The sequence below is a fragment of the Danio rerio genome, chromosome 7 (assembly GCF_052040795.2).
Source record: "Danio rerio strain M-AB ecotype USA chromosome 7, GRCz13ab, whole genome shotgun sequence".
Classification (NCBI taxonomy): Eukaryota; Metazoa; Chordata; class Actinopteri; order Cypriniformes; family Danionidae; genus Danio; species Danio rerio.
Window position 1 is genome coordinate 34,891,487 of NC_141027.1, and position 16,201 is coordinate 34,907,687.

At 36.3% G+C, this 16,201-nt stretch overlaps 1 protein-coding gene across 22 annotated transcripts in view; it reads left to right on the plus strand.

Moving 5' to 3' along the window:
* Positions 1 to 16,201, plus strand: part of plekhg4 (pleckstrin homology and RhoGEF domain containing G4) — a 119,354-nt gene that overhangs the window by 82,052 nt on the left and 21,101 nt on the right. For 19 of the 22 annotated variants that reach the window (XM_087261370.1, XM_087261375.1, XM_087261381.1 and 16 more), the window contains 4 exons: positions 608 to 756; positions 5,587 to 5,725; positions 7,591 to 7,713; positions 7,965 to 8,156. In XM_087261370.1, the coding sequence (XP_087117496.1) occupies positions 608 to 756; positions 5,587 to 5,725; positions 7,591 to 7,713; positions 7,965 to 8,156 (603 nt within the window). Of the gene's footprint in view, positions 1 to 607; positions 915 to 1,569; positions 3,248 to 5,586; positions 5,726 to 7,590; positions 7,714 to 7,964; positions 8,157 to 13,779; positions 13,890 to 16,201 lie in introns of those variants that run through there. The other 3 variants (XM_087261389.1, XM_087261390.1, XR_015495861.1) reach the window with 2 other exon arrangements.

The window sequence follows — 16,201 nt, forward strand, 5'->3', positions numbered from 1 at the left end:
TGAAACTATTGTTTTGCCAAGAGTAGTTTGTGTTGAAATTATATTTATGAATGCAGTATAAACTAAAGATCATGTGCATTTGTCTCTATTTTGAGCACTTTGTCATTATCCTGCATTCACACCAGGTTCAGTATGTAGAATGTAAGACATGTGTTGTATTGTTGACAAGGAAGATAAATAAAAGCTAGCTACAAGTACAGCCACACAAGCGCACACACCTGAAGGTGTGGCAGTTTTGTGTATTACACAGCATTCTGTGGCTTAAGCTCATTTTATCATTTAATGAGTACAAACATGAGCTGAACGGGGTGTAGATGTCACTTAATGAATAATAATGAATGCTTTGGTGTATGAGAGTGTGTACAGGTAATGTATTTGCTGCGGTAGCCGCATGTATAACTGTACTGGTTGTGTCAAAGTAGTTTTTTAAGACAGCAATATAATGATGGGGTGTGTGTGTGTGTGTGTGTGTGTTTATGCTGGAGAATAGACAGATTTTACTCAGTAAGAACACTAGATAACATGTGTATGTGTAATAATAGGTGTGTGTGAATGTGTGCAGCTGTAGAAGAGTGTTTTATAATAATGTTTGTGTGTGTGTTTGCAGGAGGCTCAACTCTTACTGTGTAAGTACAGAGAGCTGATGAGGACGGTTCTGGAGGACAGCAGGCTGGTGCGACTACAGTTGGAGGGAGGAGCAGCTCTGTCCCGTTTACGAAAAGAAGAGACCAGCGTTAGTCTCACAGAGGACTACAGGTGAGGCATAAGTGTTCAGACAACACCCGTAACTGACTGCGCAAATCACACGTACCTAAGAGAAAAGCTAATAATATAAAGCTGTTTCAAAAGGAGGATAGTTCACCCAAAATATTTCATTTACTCACTAATAACTCACCCTGAAGTGGTTTCAAACCGTTTTGAGTTTCTTTCTTCTGTTGAACACTAAAGAAGATATTTTGATGAAAGCTGAAAACATTTTAACTGTTGACTTCCATAGTAGAACAAAAAAATGCTATGAAAGTCAATGGTTACAGGTTTCCAGCTTTCTTCAAAATAATTTTTGTGTTAAACAGGTTTGGAACAAGTAAAGGGAATTTTCAGTTTTGTGTGAACTCTCTTTAATCATGCCAGCTTCTAAAATAACATTTACATTTTAAGGCAGCATGACGTGTACTTTGCACCCCCACAGTGTCCTTTACAATCCCAGATTGCACGACAACAACCACAGTTGAAAAGATGAATCCTACATGATTGAAAAAACAAAAGAAAAGTTGATTACTAAAGCTTTAAATCAATTTAAATAACTAAAACTGCCTTTACTTTGTCATATATATGGTAGGTATAGTGAAATAAGTATCTAAATTAAAATGGACATTTAAAAAAGGAAAAAAATGTTTTCTATTTTACTTAATTAAAAAAAAAATGTGTTGGCAAAGCTGAATTTTCAGCATCAACACTCATATGACTCTTCAGAAATCATTCAAATATGCTCATTTGCTGCCCCAAAATTGATTTAGTTGTATTTGCTGCTGTTGAAAACAGTTGCTGCCTTTTTCACATTTTTTTCAGATTTTTTTCGGAAAGCTGTTTAACAAAGTAAAAATCTTCAATGTCAGTTATAATGTTTTTAATGTGTCCTTTAACTAGCCCCAAATTTTAAAACATTAGTGTTTATGTAATTCTTTGAGTACTCAAACTGCATTTCAAAACTATACTATACTATAAATAACTATTTTGTGTGGTAGGTGGCTCAGTGGTTAGCACTGTTGCCTTACAACAAGAAGGTTGCTGGTTCAAGTCTCGGCTGGGTCAGTTGGCATTTCTGTGTGGAGTTTGCTTGTTCTCCCTGTGTTGGCGTAGGTTTCCTCCGGGTGCTCCCGTTTCTCCCACAAGTCCAAAGGCATGCAGTACAGATGAATTGAATAAACTAAATTGTCCATAGTGTATGTGTGTGCATCTGAGTGTGTATGGGTGCTTCCCAGTGATGGGTTGAGTCTGTGTGTTTTATGTTTTCTGCCTATTTATACTATAACAAATGAGCCACTGATCAAGTCTTATTTCAGCAAAGATGAAGCCAACATAGGCGGTAATCAACGAGGTAGCTAACTAGGTTTTTGACCTTAATTATATAATTACATGAAGTATAAAAGCAGTTTGACAATGACAAACAAGAGGGATAATGAAAGCGAGAGGGAAAACAGTGTTGAGAGCGTGGGAGAGCATGTTCAGGCCTCTGATGATCGGGGCTGGGTTCAGCTGGAGGTTGAGGGAGTGTGAATGTTATTTCCCATCGCTGAGCCAAGAGAAATGTCTTTATCTGCACACAATCATTTCATCCTCAAACATGCACACATAATCTCAGAGCTAAACAGACACCAATATGCACATGTGTCTGTCTCTGATAAGGTGCTATAGTTTGGATGCTGCAGGGCTCTGGTGCTGCTTCCTGTTTGACTTTGTTTAAAACACACAGGCATGTCTGCGCTGGCTTACTCGGGCATTTTCAAAGCCTCCTGCTCAGACACAAACACTCTAGTCGGTGTTTGTGAGGGTCTCCACTGATAAAGACTCGCTGGGTTACTCTTAAGGTCCTTGCACACTTAAGACTTTTTTCTGTTTTCTTCATCTCAGAAACTTTGCACCGTGAGTCCAAAATGTATTAACTAATACATTGTAGAAAACAAATGCAAATAAATAAATAATTATTAGTGATATTCAAGCAGTGAGGATGATTTATTACCCTCTTTTTTCATAAAAAGAGGTAATGTTGAGTTTCCAGGCCTGGGATTGCATAGAGTTTAGAAATAGAGTTTCACCTCCTTAAGATCCAAAGTTTTCTTCAGGATGTTAGTGGCTAAGTTTGATGTTTTGTTTGGTATTATTGAGCTATATATTAAAGAGGAGACCACCAATTTCTGTGAACCAGTATGTCTAAATTATGGACATGGACACACAAACCAAACTAGGTCTGAATTGTGTATTCATCATCCTTAAAAAGCATGCTATTGATGCAAAATTCCATAAAATTAAACCATATCTACAAAAATGATGACAGACAACTTGAGGTTGGACTGTTTTTTCATGTGGGAAATCTTCAAAGAGTTCAATAAATTTTAATAGGTTCTAAAGTTATGATTCTTAAAGTTTGGGTTTTGCCAAAGGGTAAATATAATATTTAAAGATGCAGAAGCTAGCCTTTCTAATTTGTTTACCCAATTTATAGTCTTTCAAATCTGGTGAAATTATCATTTAAAGTCTGCGCATGATCTTGAAGTTGCTTATTTGGTGTCTAACAAATGGCAGAATGAGACCTTAGCTGTCTGGGGTTGCTCACACAGAAACTCATCTCCTGAATGCTGACAGACACACAAAGGACTGAATCTCACAGGTGTGACTGAGTCTAAAGTGCTCAACAATAAGTCAACAAATCCGGCCTTTTTGTGTCCTCTTCTGTGTTGGTGACATTGACTTCTTCCCTCACACATAATCCTTTTCAGTCTAGACTTTGTCTTTTTAACACTTCCTTTTGATCCCAAAAATGAACTTTGACCTCTTGGTCTTTTACTGACTTTTTAAAGCTCATCGGTGGTCCTATAGGTGGCTGGTTTGTCTGTGTTTTTTCCCCAAATGGCTATCGATAAGAAGTTTTAATCTTGTTATTCCTTTTTTTCTATCTTCTCAGGAGTCCTTGTCTAACAGTAATATGTAGTTACATATTACATATAGAAAAATAAAAATAAATTATTATAATGACCACTATTAAATGGCTTTATTTTTAGTGATTATTTTTGTCTAACATTATTATTACATTTGGAAAATAAACTCCGAACACAATCACATTGTTTTTTTTAATTAAGTTTGTTAATTAACTTTTTTATACCAAATTTGATTAAAGGTCACATGAAGTGCTTTGAAATGTCACTTTTTATTAAGTGTTTGACATAATCTCTACTGAAAAATGAAGAGAGGGTGGGACACAGTAGCTCCTCCCCTTTTTAAAAAACAGCCAGTGGTGTTTAGTTTTTATCACAACTCTGGCAGTGAGAATAGTTCAGCTCAAGCGCATTAAATGAAAAACAAATAAGAAACATCTTGAATGGGGTGGGGCATGTCAGATACTAGAGAGCATTTGATTGGTCAAGATTTGATGAGAAATTAAAGTATGAGGTCTTGTGGAACAAATTGTGGATCCATTTAGGCTGAAGTGACGAACTTCAAGCTTTACATGTTTATATCAGTTTTATATTTTCTAAACGTAATTTTTGTCACTGTTTTTGGAGCACACTAGCTTATAGATATCCTAACAGACTGAAACTAGCATTTTAAAAAATGTAATTTAATTCCATGGACCTTCAATCCACATTACTATGATGGAATGCTTCACTGAGCTGGTAGTAAAGGTTTCTAATTGTTCATAATCCATCTTCAACTTTTATCTCTCTCCGTCACTCTTCCCAGAATGTCTTTGATATCTCCTGCCTGCTGTGATAACCCGTGTTTGCTCTGGGTGTGTGCTGTGAATAATTGGTGGGTTTTGGACTGACTTTGAGGTCACCGATTTGCCCCACATGCCTCTCATTGTGTGTAACAGTGAAATTCTTTCCAACACTACACTTACATCAACTGATACCTTAAAGGGACAGTTCACCTAAATTAAAAGTAATTTTAATGACTTTTTGAATTTAGTGACTCTTTTTGAAAGTGAATAGTGCTGTGAAACTCAAACAAAAAGTATAATGGAGCCATGTGATTTTGTTTTTGCATGTACAAGTATCTAACAGCAGGGGGCACAGTTCAGTGTAGCTGTGTTGTTATGCATGTGCCACATGTCTGCCTGCTCTAATAAGTCTTTCTTGCATCGTTAAGTCTTTTGTTAGTTGAAATAGGAATGTGGCACTCCTCAAAAAATAGTTCTGAATGTTAATATTGATGTTGTGTTGTGTATGGATCAGAGAGTGGTGACTTTTTGAGTAAATAAGTTGGCATATCGTTGAGGGGAAATGTGGAAATGTTTGACTAGAACACAATACAGTATTGTGTAAGTGAACTACAGCAGTGGTGAAGTCATCCAGTAGACATCAAGCTCTGCTGCTGTGCACAGTGTGCATCACACCACTGCCCATTCATAAACGTATACAGAAAATGCATCTTTATTCATGTAAACTCGCAGTTATGTGGTCACACAATCCATCTTTTTATGATATTCTACATGCGCAAACATCAGAACATAGTCAATGACTTCTCATGTAGTTTTCACTCATTTATGGTGTTTTTCTTTCTCATCAACACACATACACACACAAACACTGCTCCATACTGTGTTCCTTTGCCAAATGACTCAGATGACTCAAGCAAACTTGCCCATCCAATTACATTCAATCTCGAAATGCCTCGTCCAATCAATACATTCTGTTTTAGCCAATGAGATAACTGTTGTAACAAAATGTCTTAGCCAATGAGATCCGAGTCCTGGAGTCAGTGTTTTTTCTTCTTCACAGCTCAGTTGCTTGGAGTTTCTCTCAGGGACAAGACAATATGTGGACTGAATGTAATATTCTAAGCAAACCATGTTGGTGTGTGTTTTAGAGATGCCATTGAAAGTGCTGGCCGTTTGTATAACCAAGTGGACGAGCTGGTTCACAGACTGGTGATGCTGTCCAATAAATGCACACAGGAACTGGAATTCATCATGGAGTTTAACAGCCTGGAGGAGGGATTCAAAGAGGTGAGGACTAACGTTTAAATTTTGAACTCTATTGACCAATGAGTTAACACTTTAAAATGATAGTTCATTAGTAAATGTTAGCTAGTGTATTTACTAACATGAACAAGCAATTAATAATACATTATCATGGTATTTATTCATCTTTGTTAACATTTGTTGATGTTATTTAAGTTAAATAATGTTAGTTCATTGTTAGTTCATGTTCACTCAGTGCATTGACCACTAATAACCACAACTGTTGATGTAATTATACATTAATAAAAACTTTACAAAATTAGTCATATTTGGGACCAGACAGAATCTGCGGACATTTTTTGCTGTTTCTGCTGAGAAGTTTGTAAAAAAAACGACGGATTTATGTGGAATAATTTTGGGAGTATCATAACTATAAACTAAATATATATATAAAAAACACCTTTTTAAATTTTTTTAATGTTTACAATGCAATTCGAATTAGATCCACTTATTTAAAATCATATGAACATTTTCATATTAGTCAATATTATTACTGAAATTAATTTAAAAACTGAATTAATATAAATGTACACACATTTACACAAGTAAATACATAGACTCAATGATGGGCTAAAAATCTGCAGATTTCTGTGCGCAAAGATTCCGTGTGTGGCTAGTCATACTTAATTAATGTTAGTATATACATTAACTAAGCTTAACTAATGGACAATTATTCTATAGTGTTACCCCTGTTGACTGTAACTGTAAGAGCTGCATCTGAAACTTATGCTATAATATTATTGTTAATAAGTAATATGCTTCATTGTCTGTTCTACCTTTATGTCTCATACTTCCTCTAAAAATAGATACATTTTAAAATTTTGTTTATGAATTAGGATTAGTTTTCTTTAAATATGCACTCATTGAATCACAGGTTTAATGTGGACTTTTAAACACGTTTTTGTTTTAATTTAAACTTGAAAATCAAAGAACAATATATTAAAAAATAAAGGATATTAATAATTTATTAAAATACATCATCTCACCATTTAATGTAATTCATCTAGTTATTTTAATGAACCCTTGAATTTAACAGATCACAGTTTTACCTATAAAGTAATTGGTGATGAGAAAAATCTGATTATGGAAATACATTTTTTTGTTTGTTTGAAAATTTATTGTCCCATTTCTTGGACAACCATGACTTTACCAGAACATATTACAACACAAAAAAATTACATGTATAAAAGAAAATCAAAAAAGTAAATAAGAAAGCATAAATTAGAAATAAACGACCCCTGGTTTAATTAAATAATTGTAACGTTGATACATGTATTAGTAGACAAGCTTGAAAAAAATATTTGCATTGATTTGTATTTGCAAAGTATTCTCTCAACTGTGGATTCTGCTGCATATCTGGCCAGTTTGTGTTTTTTAAGATATTTAAGCCTTTTTTTTTTTATTTAAAACTTGAAAAATCGTGAATACTGAACTGCTGTCTACGTGCACACAGACTCACAAACAGCCTCACTTAGCTGAGCACTGTCCTGGTGATTTATTCATCTAATTGTTTTAATGGACATATGTGCCCAGCAGCAAAAATCCTGTTGGTGTGGATAAAGCGGAAGTTGCTGAGAAACTGATTAGCCATACACACACACACACACACACACACATCATGAGAAAGTGTAATTTAGCACCCAAGCATCTGTATCAAATAACATCCATAAGATTGATGTGTTTGTGTGCTCACGTTTCAGTCTACTGCCAAATCCAACTGTCACGAGAACAAAACGCATAAATACGTCATGAGCCATTCTCAGAATAAAGCTGGGCTGTTGCAGGAATAACTGACATATGTTGTCTACACAACTGATTGTATCTAATATGTTGATTGTGTGTGTATGTAGGTTAGTCAGTGGATAGAAGAGGTGGGAGAGTCTCGTCTGCAGACGCTGAGCGAGCTGGAGGATTCCTTGGAGCAGTTACATCATAAGCAGAGCATCTTCAGAGAATTTTACACAGCTGCATATGTACGTCAACTCTTACCACACTTTTTGCAGACAACTTTTAAGATTTTCTTAACAAATGGCTCATAATAGTTTTATTTGGACTGAGAGGTGATATTTTACTGCGGTAGTTAAACATTTATTTAATTGTGTCAACATGGGCTTCAAGAGCGGTTATCGCTGTTTAAATGTAGTCACCTCAGTCGCACCCTCTGCTTTCATACCAGTTGAGTGTGTAATTCGGGGGGTGTGTGTGTGTGTGTGTGTGTGTTCAGGAACACTGTAAGAGTGGTGAAGCTCTCCTCAAGCGTTTAGAGAAGTGGGAAGACGTCTCCTCTGCAGAGCTGCAAGTGTATGAGGTGAAAGTACGTTCATTCTGGGTGCATCTGCGGGATTTCTCTCAGCGAGTGGAGGATACCAAGGATAAAATAGACAAGACTGTTCAACTCTATGAGTTCTTTGATAAGGTAAGGGCTCAGTGGTTGAGCATAATATGCATGACTTGTCTCTGTTCTTTCTTTCTTTCTGCAACTAAGCTTACTTTGTACTTTTTTTTCTTTTTTCTTTTTTACATTCAACATCAGAAATCATTTGACTCCAGCTATTAGGTTAACCTAACCTAAACCTAAGTGGCCTATAGCTGTATTATCTTTATAATTATGCTGCAGTGTGTGTTTTAACAAATGTTTTTAAAGAGATGTTTTTTGAAAAAATTTTAGACAATTTTTAGAGTATTAGTAATTAGTTGTTGGTTGTCAGATTTCTGAATGAGTTATTATAGGAATCATTTATCCTAAAATGAGTTGTTATTTAATGTACATAGCTAGATTTTTCTCTCTCTTTATATAACACAAGATGTTTGGACCCCATTTAGTTTAGTTTCAACTAAGAAAGGAAGTCAAACCGTTTATGATTTCTACATGTTTGCAGGTAAATGATAAGAAGTTTTTGAGGTTCTACTTGATATTTTCTCGATACTAGAAAAATTTGAACTGGTCTGGTGAATAATGGGAGATTACTCGACACACCAGTACTGATTTTTAATTGTAAGGTGTGTTCATTGTTCACAGTTGTTATCTTAATGCATGAATTTATTCATTTGTGATTAATTTAATCAGTGTGCTTTTCACCAGTGCAGTTTCATCACTTGGGTTTAAAAATGCATTAGCTGTTTTCCATGCATTTATTCTTTCACTTATACGTTTCAAGTTTTCTTTCTTTTTTTGCAGTAGAGCTTTTATTCTTTCTTCTCTCAGTTTTCTTATTCTTTGTATGCGATTCTTAATTGTTTTTATAGGAAATATTCTTCAATTGTCAAAAACTTTTAAAATTTTTATTTAGTTTGGTCTAAATTTGGTTTCATCATAATTAAGTAGGCTTAGTGACCTTCTAAGTAGCACTGGCGACCCCTGGTGGGGGTCATGACCCCTCAGCTTTAGACATAATGTTGAACTGACACTATCTGTCCTCTAGTGTTTCGTGTTTCGAAACAACCTAAGATCTGAATAAAAGGTTTTAAACAAAAAAAGAAAAAAACTGTAGTGTGGTAATACCTTTGTGTGGTCGGAGAGAATTGTAATGAATTAAATCATAAACTATTCCTACAATTTTTTTTCTGTTTTCTCAAATAATGATAAAACCTTTTACAATTAGCAGATAATCTGATTTTAGCATCATGTTTAAGTTTCTCAAAGTGATAGATATGGAGGACAGGTTCATGTAGTTTGTCCATGAGTTCCTCTGGAAAGACTACCGTGTTTCTAAAGCAGAATCTATCATGGAAATCACTCACTGTCAGTGATGTCATGCAAACAAACACACATGCACGATTGTTTCTGTGATCAGACCATTGTGTTTTTCCTCTATAGTGGCACTGGGAGAGTCTTGAAGGCTTCGGTCTGTCTTCAGTGTTTCCCCTGTGAGCCTCAGCAGGGACAGATGGTTATGTTGGCTGACCGCTATCAGGTTTTAGCATTAGCATAATCATAGTGCTCTTCCTGACTCATCAGATTATCCACACACAGACCTCTTGATCTGTTGGCATGGCGACTTCGTCTCCTGCTGTACATTGGCATATTGACAAATGTTGTCAATGTATTTGTGAATGAATCAAGGCTGGATTCATACAACTTACAACTTCCTGTTCCTAGATGCTTCTCACAGCTCCCATGTTTATCCTCTTTGGTCTTTAGCACTGGAGAGTCTTTGTGCCGTTGTGTTAAGATGCATGATGACACTTGTGGAGCTCACTGGCGGAGGCATCGGACTGGTTTTGCATGGATGCTTGTTCACACCACCTGTCCTTTCACACCCGTTCCAGTGAATTCATTTTCCTATGTTTGATTCCTAAGCTTGACTTGTCCTCGATGACAGACTGGCTCATCCCAGATTTAGAAAGTGACTGTTTGAGTGTGCTGCTCAGCAACCACTCCAAGCAGAGCTGATGAAGTGGCCAGTGTGGATTGTAGTCATCAAACAATGTGTGGTATGACAGCTGAGGCTGAACGAACCGGAACAACTGAAGATAGGACGGTATGAAGGAATGAACAAATGAATCAGAGGTTCTAAATACATGGAAAAGTGGGACAGACATTGAAGTATCTCTAGCAGGTTTTCTGTAGTTAATGTGACTTGAAGTTTTGCTTGGAAATGTACACTGTTCGCTTACCTGATTTCACCAAGTAGGACATGTTTCTGGATTAACATCTATGTTGGTCCTGGAACAACATTCCAATAAGCCAATCATAATTAAGGGATATGTTTACCAGTTAAGTTTAGGCTTACTGTTAGGTTTATGCCATACCTGCCAACACTCCCGAGAGTTTCCTGTTTTTCCGCCACCCTCCCGTTTTGTTATTTCTCCCGTAAAACTCCTGTACCATTTTTTTGACCAAAAATGATGTTCCAGGATCATAGCAAAATTATTACATGCATACACTATTATCCAAATATTTGGTCCAAATATTTTAAAATGCTTAACAAAGCTGTGTTTGTATTATAATTATACAGTCAAAATATTTGTACTACAATTTGATGAAATAGTGTTACAGTTTAGAGTAGTTTTTTGTTTTATATTGTAAGATATTACTCCAATGCCCCAAAAATTAAAGACATTTCACTTCCATATGAGCTAAAATCTTTCACTTTAAAATAAACATCTAAAGTGAGTCAGGGAATGAATTAATTTGGTCTGACCTTACCGGGCGCTGTGTAAGCTCACTGACACACATTGGGTGACAAACATAATATTGACAATCTATTGTCTGGATCAGAGCCCTGCAGGCAATCACAGCAGCCATCAGTGCAGAAAGTGACAGTGAAGCTGTGAGCATCAGCCCTGTGATACAGCCTGAGGCTCAGAGACACTGGACTCCAGTGTGTGAGACCCAATCCTTTCTCTTCCAGATGGTCTGTGTGTGTGGAAGAGCACAGAGACTGAGGAATCACTGAGATGGGGTTTGATGGCAGGATGAGGACAAAGTGATGTTCTGACTGGATCTATTGACTGTAATGCTTTTTAAACCAGTTTGGGGCCAGTTTATTGTCAGCATAGATTTTCATGAGTTACACAATGCAATATATTTTAAATCAATTTAGACATTCTTATTAGTGTGTAAGGTGTCTATTAGGAAGCTCATTTCTTCTTTTGTACTACATAGTTTTAAGCCTAAGACCTTGGGGGCTCTATTTTAACAAACTTAGGGCGCAAAAGCATCAAGGGCATGTCTGAATCCACTTGCGCTATTTTAAAGACAGATAAATACTCTGTTCGGTAGTGCATGGTCTAACAGGGTTGAGCTTATTCCCCTAATGAGCTCTGGGTGTGTTTTGAGAATAAACTAATCAGAGTCTCATCTCCCATTCCCTTTAAGAGTCAGTTGCATCATGCCATGGCGCATTTGCTATTTACATGGCGGACATTGTAAGTGGTAAAACTGAACGCTTCACTAGCGAGAAAACAGTTAAACAGATCTGTAGCACAAGGATAAAGAATGAGCCTCCTCCAATCAGCCTTTCACTTTCTCTTTCTTTCGTGGATAAGGAAATGGTGTCGTATGCACAGACATCCATTAGTCAACATAATTAATTTTGTTTATGCGCAAAGATTTGTTTCAAAACTATTTCTATATTCAGTTCTAATTTCCAGCAAACTAATAAATGAATAATAATAATGAAGTGTGTTCAAAAAAACTGAGTTATGTCCAAACACACATGTCCTATGCCCCATGTGGTCCAAAACCCGACATGTCGACAAATCTAAGCTTGTTTTTAATAAAACTAATATAAATATGCATATAATATATAATGCTGCTAATAATAATAACATTATACAGATGCAAATTGTCATGAAAAAAAACCCAAAAAATCCCTCCGAGATGAAGAAGGCATTTGTAATTTGTAGTAATACTTTTATAACTTTATTCCATTAGTTATTTTTCATTTGTAACGATATTTGCCTATTGCTGTACATCCTGTGTGTTTTAAGCAATGTGTAAGCGAGGCGCATAACTAACGTGCTCTGCTTAAACCCTAGACCTGCTTTCAGCTGGTCTATTGCTGGTCTATTTTAGTTCCTCAATAGCAATGTGCCAACAATGCACCTTAACACACCTCTTTTCTAGACCAGAACGCCCATGATTCCACAAAGTGGCGCAAATGGATTTGCTATTTAAACAACATAGCGGAAAATGGGAAAATTGTGTATGACAGGGCCCTGAAAGTTAGAAAGAAACAGCATCTCCTTGTTGTCATTATAATGAATATACAACAGCACAGCTTTTCCACTAAAGAACTGAATTAACACACAGCTGGCTTCTGCTGAGAGGAGAGGATTGGCATGTTTATGCCCTCTCACAGTGAATGTAAATGTGTGATAAATGGGTTTTTCATTTATTAAGTTACTTCATGACAATCCAGGTTAAAGTTCTTTCCAACTTGTTTTATTCTCATCATGTCATTTTAGCATTGTTTATGTTATATTGTAGATTGTATATATTGTAGCATTTATTAAAATTTTAAATCAGATTTTTTTTGCTGTCTGCTTTAAATTTTTATGTTGGCTCAAATGAACTTCTAGTCACCTCAACTTTCATCAATGAAATGACTAAAAATGTTGAGTTAAACTTTTTAAAACTTAAACATGTAGTTGAAACTTAAGTTAAAGCAGCATAACATACTTGTTGCCTTGACTTTTTGTCATTACATTGCTTACAATGCAGTGTACAAAGCAACAATTTATTAACAAATAAAAGTTTATTTTGTTTTCCTGCAGTTTTTAGATTTTATTTTTGATTTATTTGAGTTAACACTCTTCATGGTGTATTTAACAGTAGTTACTCTGAAAACAGCAGTAATTAAATGTTTAGAATTGCATCAGTTAGAGTATAATTTATCATTTGAGCAAATCCAGCAGTGACACTTGCAGCATTTGTTATTCTGGAATAATGTATCTGTGCAACATACTGTGAGCGGTTGGGTATTGATTAAGTTATTGATACTCCTGTGTCTCCAAGGAATGAGCTCTTTCCCCACACGCCTTCTGCTGCTGTCTTTCCTCTAATCCAACTCTAGCTTGAATTTAGGCAGGATTACAGTACAACTTACTTCACCACATAAGTGCTACACATTCAGAACCAGTTAAACATATATGCCTGACCCCAATATTCTTAAATAACCAGAACTATAAGCCATGCTCATACTGTAATACGTCATTTCCTCTCCTCACAGCATTAGTGAGAATGTGTATGCTTATAAATCATCAGCTGTGCCTCACTTTACCCTTCTCATCACCTCTCCGGATTTTTCACTCTGTCTGCATGTGGGTTCACAAGGTCCAGTTAACACCACCGTGCCAAGTTTCAGGCATCGCTTTGCCGTCTTTGCTTTGCCCTTTCTGGTGAGGGGCTTTATAGTATTGTTGACAGACACCCTCCTGTCCCATCCCCCCTTCCCTCTTTGCTGTCTCCCTCCCTTTAGTGAAGTTGCTGGGGCAGACCCATCTGGTATTTAGACTTGCATTTGCCTGTGAATAGCAGGGAGGTGGGGAGAGGAGGAGAGTGGGCGCCACTGGCTCTCTCTCCTAGTTACTTTGTCATTCTCAGTGAGAGGGAGAGAAAAGGATGACCGCCGCTGCTCCGTGCTCCGGTCATGGGACCACCGGCGTCTTAGCCGAGCAGGAAAATGGATATAGCCATGGAGAGGTAGGAATGCTTAAATCTGCAGTGATTTGTGGTACGGAGACTGATGTGTGGTACTGTTAGCAGTGCACAGGAAGTTTGTTTTAGTCTTCAAGAACTTGTCAAGGCTTGCATTTCTGGTGCAACAGAATTGAAGGACCAACTCAAAACACTTTTGAATGGAGCACTATGGGTATCTTTGGAGAGTTCCGTACGCTTCACTCAATCTCCACCCCCTTTTTTCTGGCTCTCTTCAATCTTGTTCATTCATGCGCTGGTAAAGTGTGTATGCAAGAGGAAACTCGAGCTGTAAGTGTGTGAACTGCAGTGTTTTTAATAGAGTTTCCTCTCAGCATGTGGTATTGACCAACATTTCTCACACAGATTGGAGTTTGCTGCCATGGGCAAATGGCCACATCAGGGGGTTTATGCCATCCATTATCTCCGTCTAACTCTACACCTTGTTAGTCAGATCATTATGGAAGTGGATTACTTCGGCTTTGCCCCCAGAGCATGTTTTGAGGAGGGATGATATGCATGCAGACTCATAGTATTCTGCCATTCAGGTCTTCTTAGTTCTGTGGGTGACAAAAATGACATCAGTGTATCTTTACTCATCTTCCAGCCCACAGGATGTTTAGACCTTTGTGTGTGTTGGTGTGTTGGCTTCATAAAGTATCCTGTAGAGTGATGTAATGTGAAACTGTGAAAGTGATATGTAAGATGTGCTTTCTTTAAGACCGGACAGTTTAGGGTCAACCGGAAAATGCTGAATATGTTCAGCATATTAGAATGATTTCTGAAGAAACTTGTGACATTCAGTATTTACTTTATTATACTATAATAAATCTCTCACTGGTCATTTGGTAGTGTCTATTAAAATGTCTTATCACATAAAGCCCTGTTAGTATCTACACACTCTACTGCAATTTGTCATTGGAAGCCTATCCTGGGTTTCCGTGGGTTCCTAAAAAGTCTTTAAATGTCTTAAATTTTAAAACATAATTTTAGGCCTTAAAAAGTCTTAAATTCACTGACAAATTGTGTTGTATTTCTTGAATTGGTTTTAACAGGCCTTAATTTTGCTTTGTCCAAGTAAAGCTACTCAATTTTGGCTGATATCAATCTAATAGCCAACAACACATCTCCATAAAACCTTATTTTTTATATGTAAGTTTTTTTCTTTTTTAATACTTAATTTTTAGGGGTTTTTAGCCTTTAATGAATAGAATAGTGCAAAGAATTGACAGGAAATAGTTGGCAACAGAGAGAGGGGAAGGGTCGGCAAAGGACCTCGAGCCAAGAATCGAACTAGGGTCTCCTTGAGCATCTTGGTGCTTTATGTCGGTGCACTTAACCACTAGGCTATAGTAACGATATATTAAATTTTTTTAATGCAAAAAGATACAGTTTACAACAGGTGTTAGACATTTTTACCACAAATTACCCTAATTAAATTCCTTAATCAGGGAAAAAAAACTAGTGGTCTTAAAATTGTCTTAAAAAGTCTTAAATTTGACTTGATGAAACCTGCAGAAACCCTGTCTATCAAAATTGCATAAGTATGTTTTTATGGGGAATATTTATTTCACTGTTTGTAGGACACATGACTCTATAACTGTACTTTTGTCCTGACCAGAAGCCTATTTGTGTGTTTGATTACCGAGAGAGCTTTGGCTAGGTTTTGTTTATAAAACATTGATGCTCAAATAGCCATTAAATTTAAGTTGGCTGTCATTCTGTCAAGTGTGGATATAATCATACTGATTAAAAGGATTCAAGCGTTCTTCGTGGCATCCATTAACTCTTCTTTAGATCTTAAACAGCTAGTTGTACCTGCACTCATTCAAAATAAGATGTTTTTTCTTTTTCTTTTTTTCTGTTGAGTAATAGTTTTATAGCTTATTATTTAGGCACAAACTATATTTCAGTTTTAATCTGAACACTTAGTTTGTTATTACACCAGTATGCTCAGCTTTAAATATATTTTATATTTAAAGTATACTTTGTGGTCATGTGCACAAACACATGTACTATGTGCACACTAGAAACAGTTATTTTTGATCAACTTCTATGGTCTTTCAGACATATTGGTTTATAAAATGGCTTTGTACTTTATACTAGAATTGCAGATATCTGTTAACGCAAAAAAAAAAAAATGTAGTTAGAGGAATCTGACTGTACACATACAGTACTCTTGTATTATGCTGAAGATGTACTGTAGACATTTCACAGGTTTCCCTTCTCATTTAAAATGCACCATCATTAACCATTGTGAGAGAGCCCAGCAAACAATTTTGTGTTTAATAGATGTCTAATAGACATCTAAATGTCTA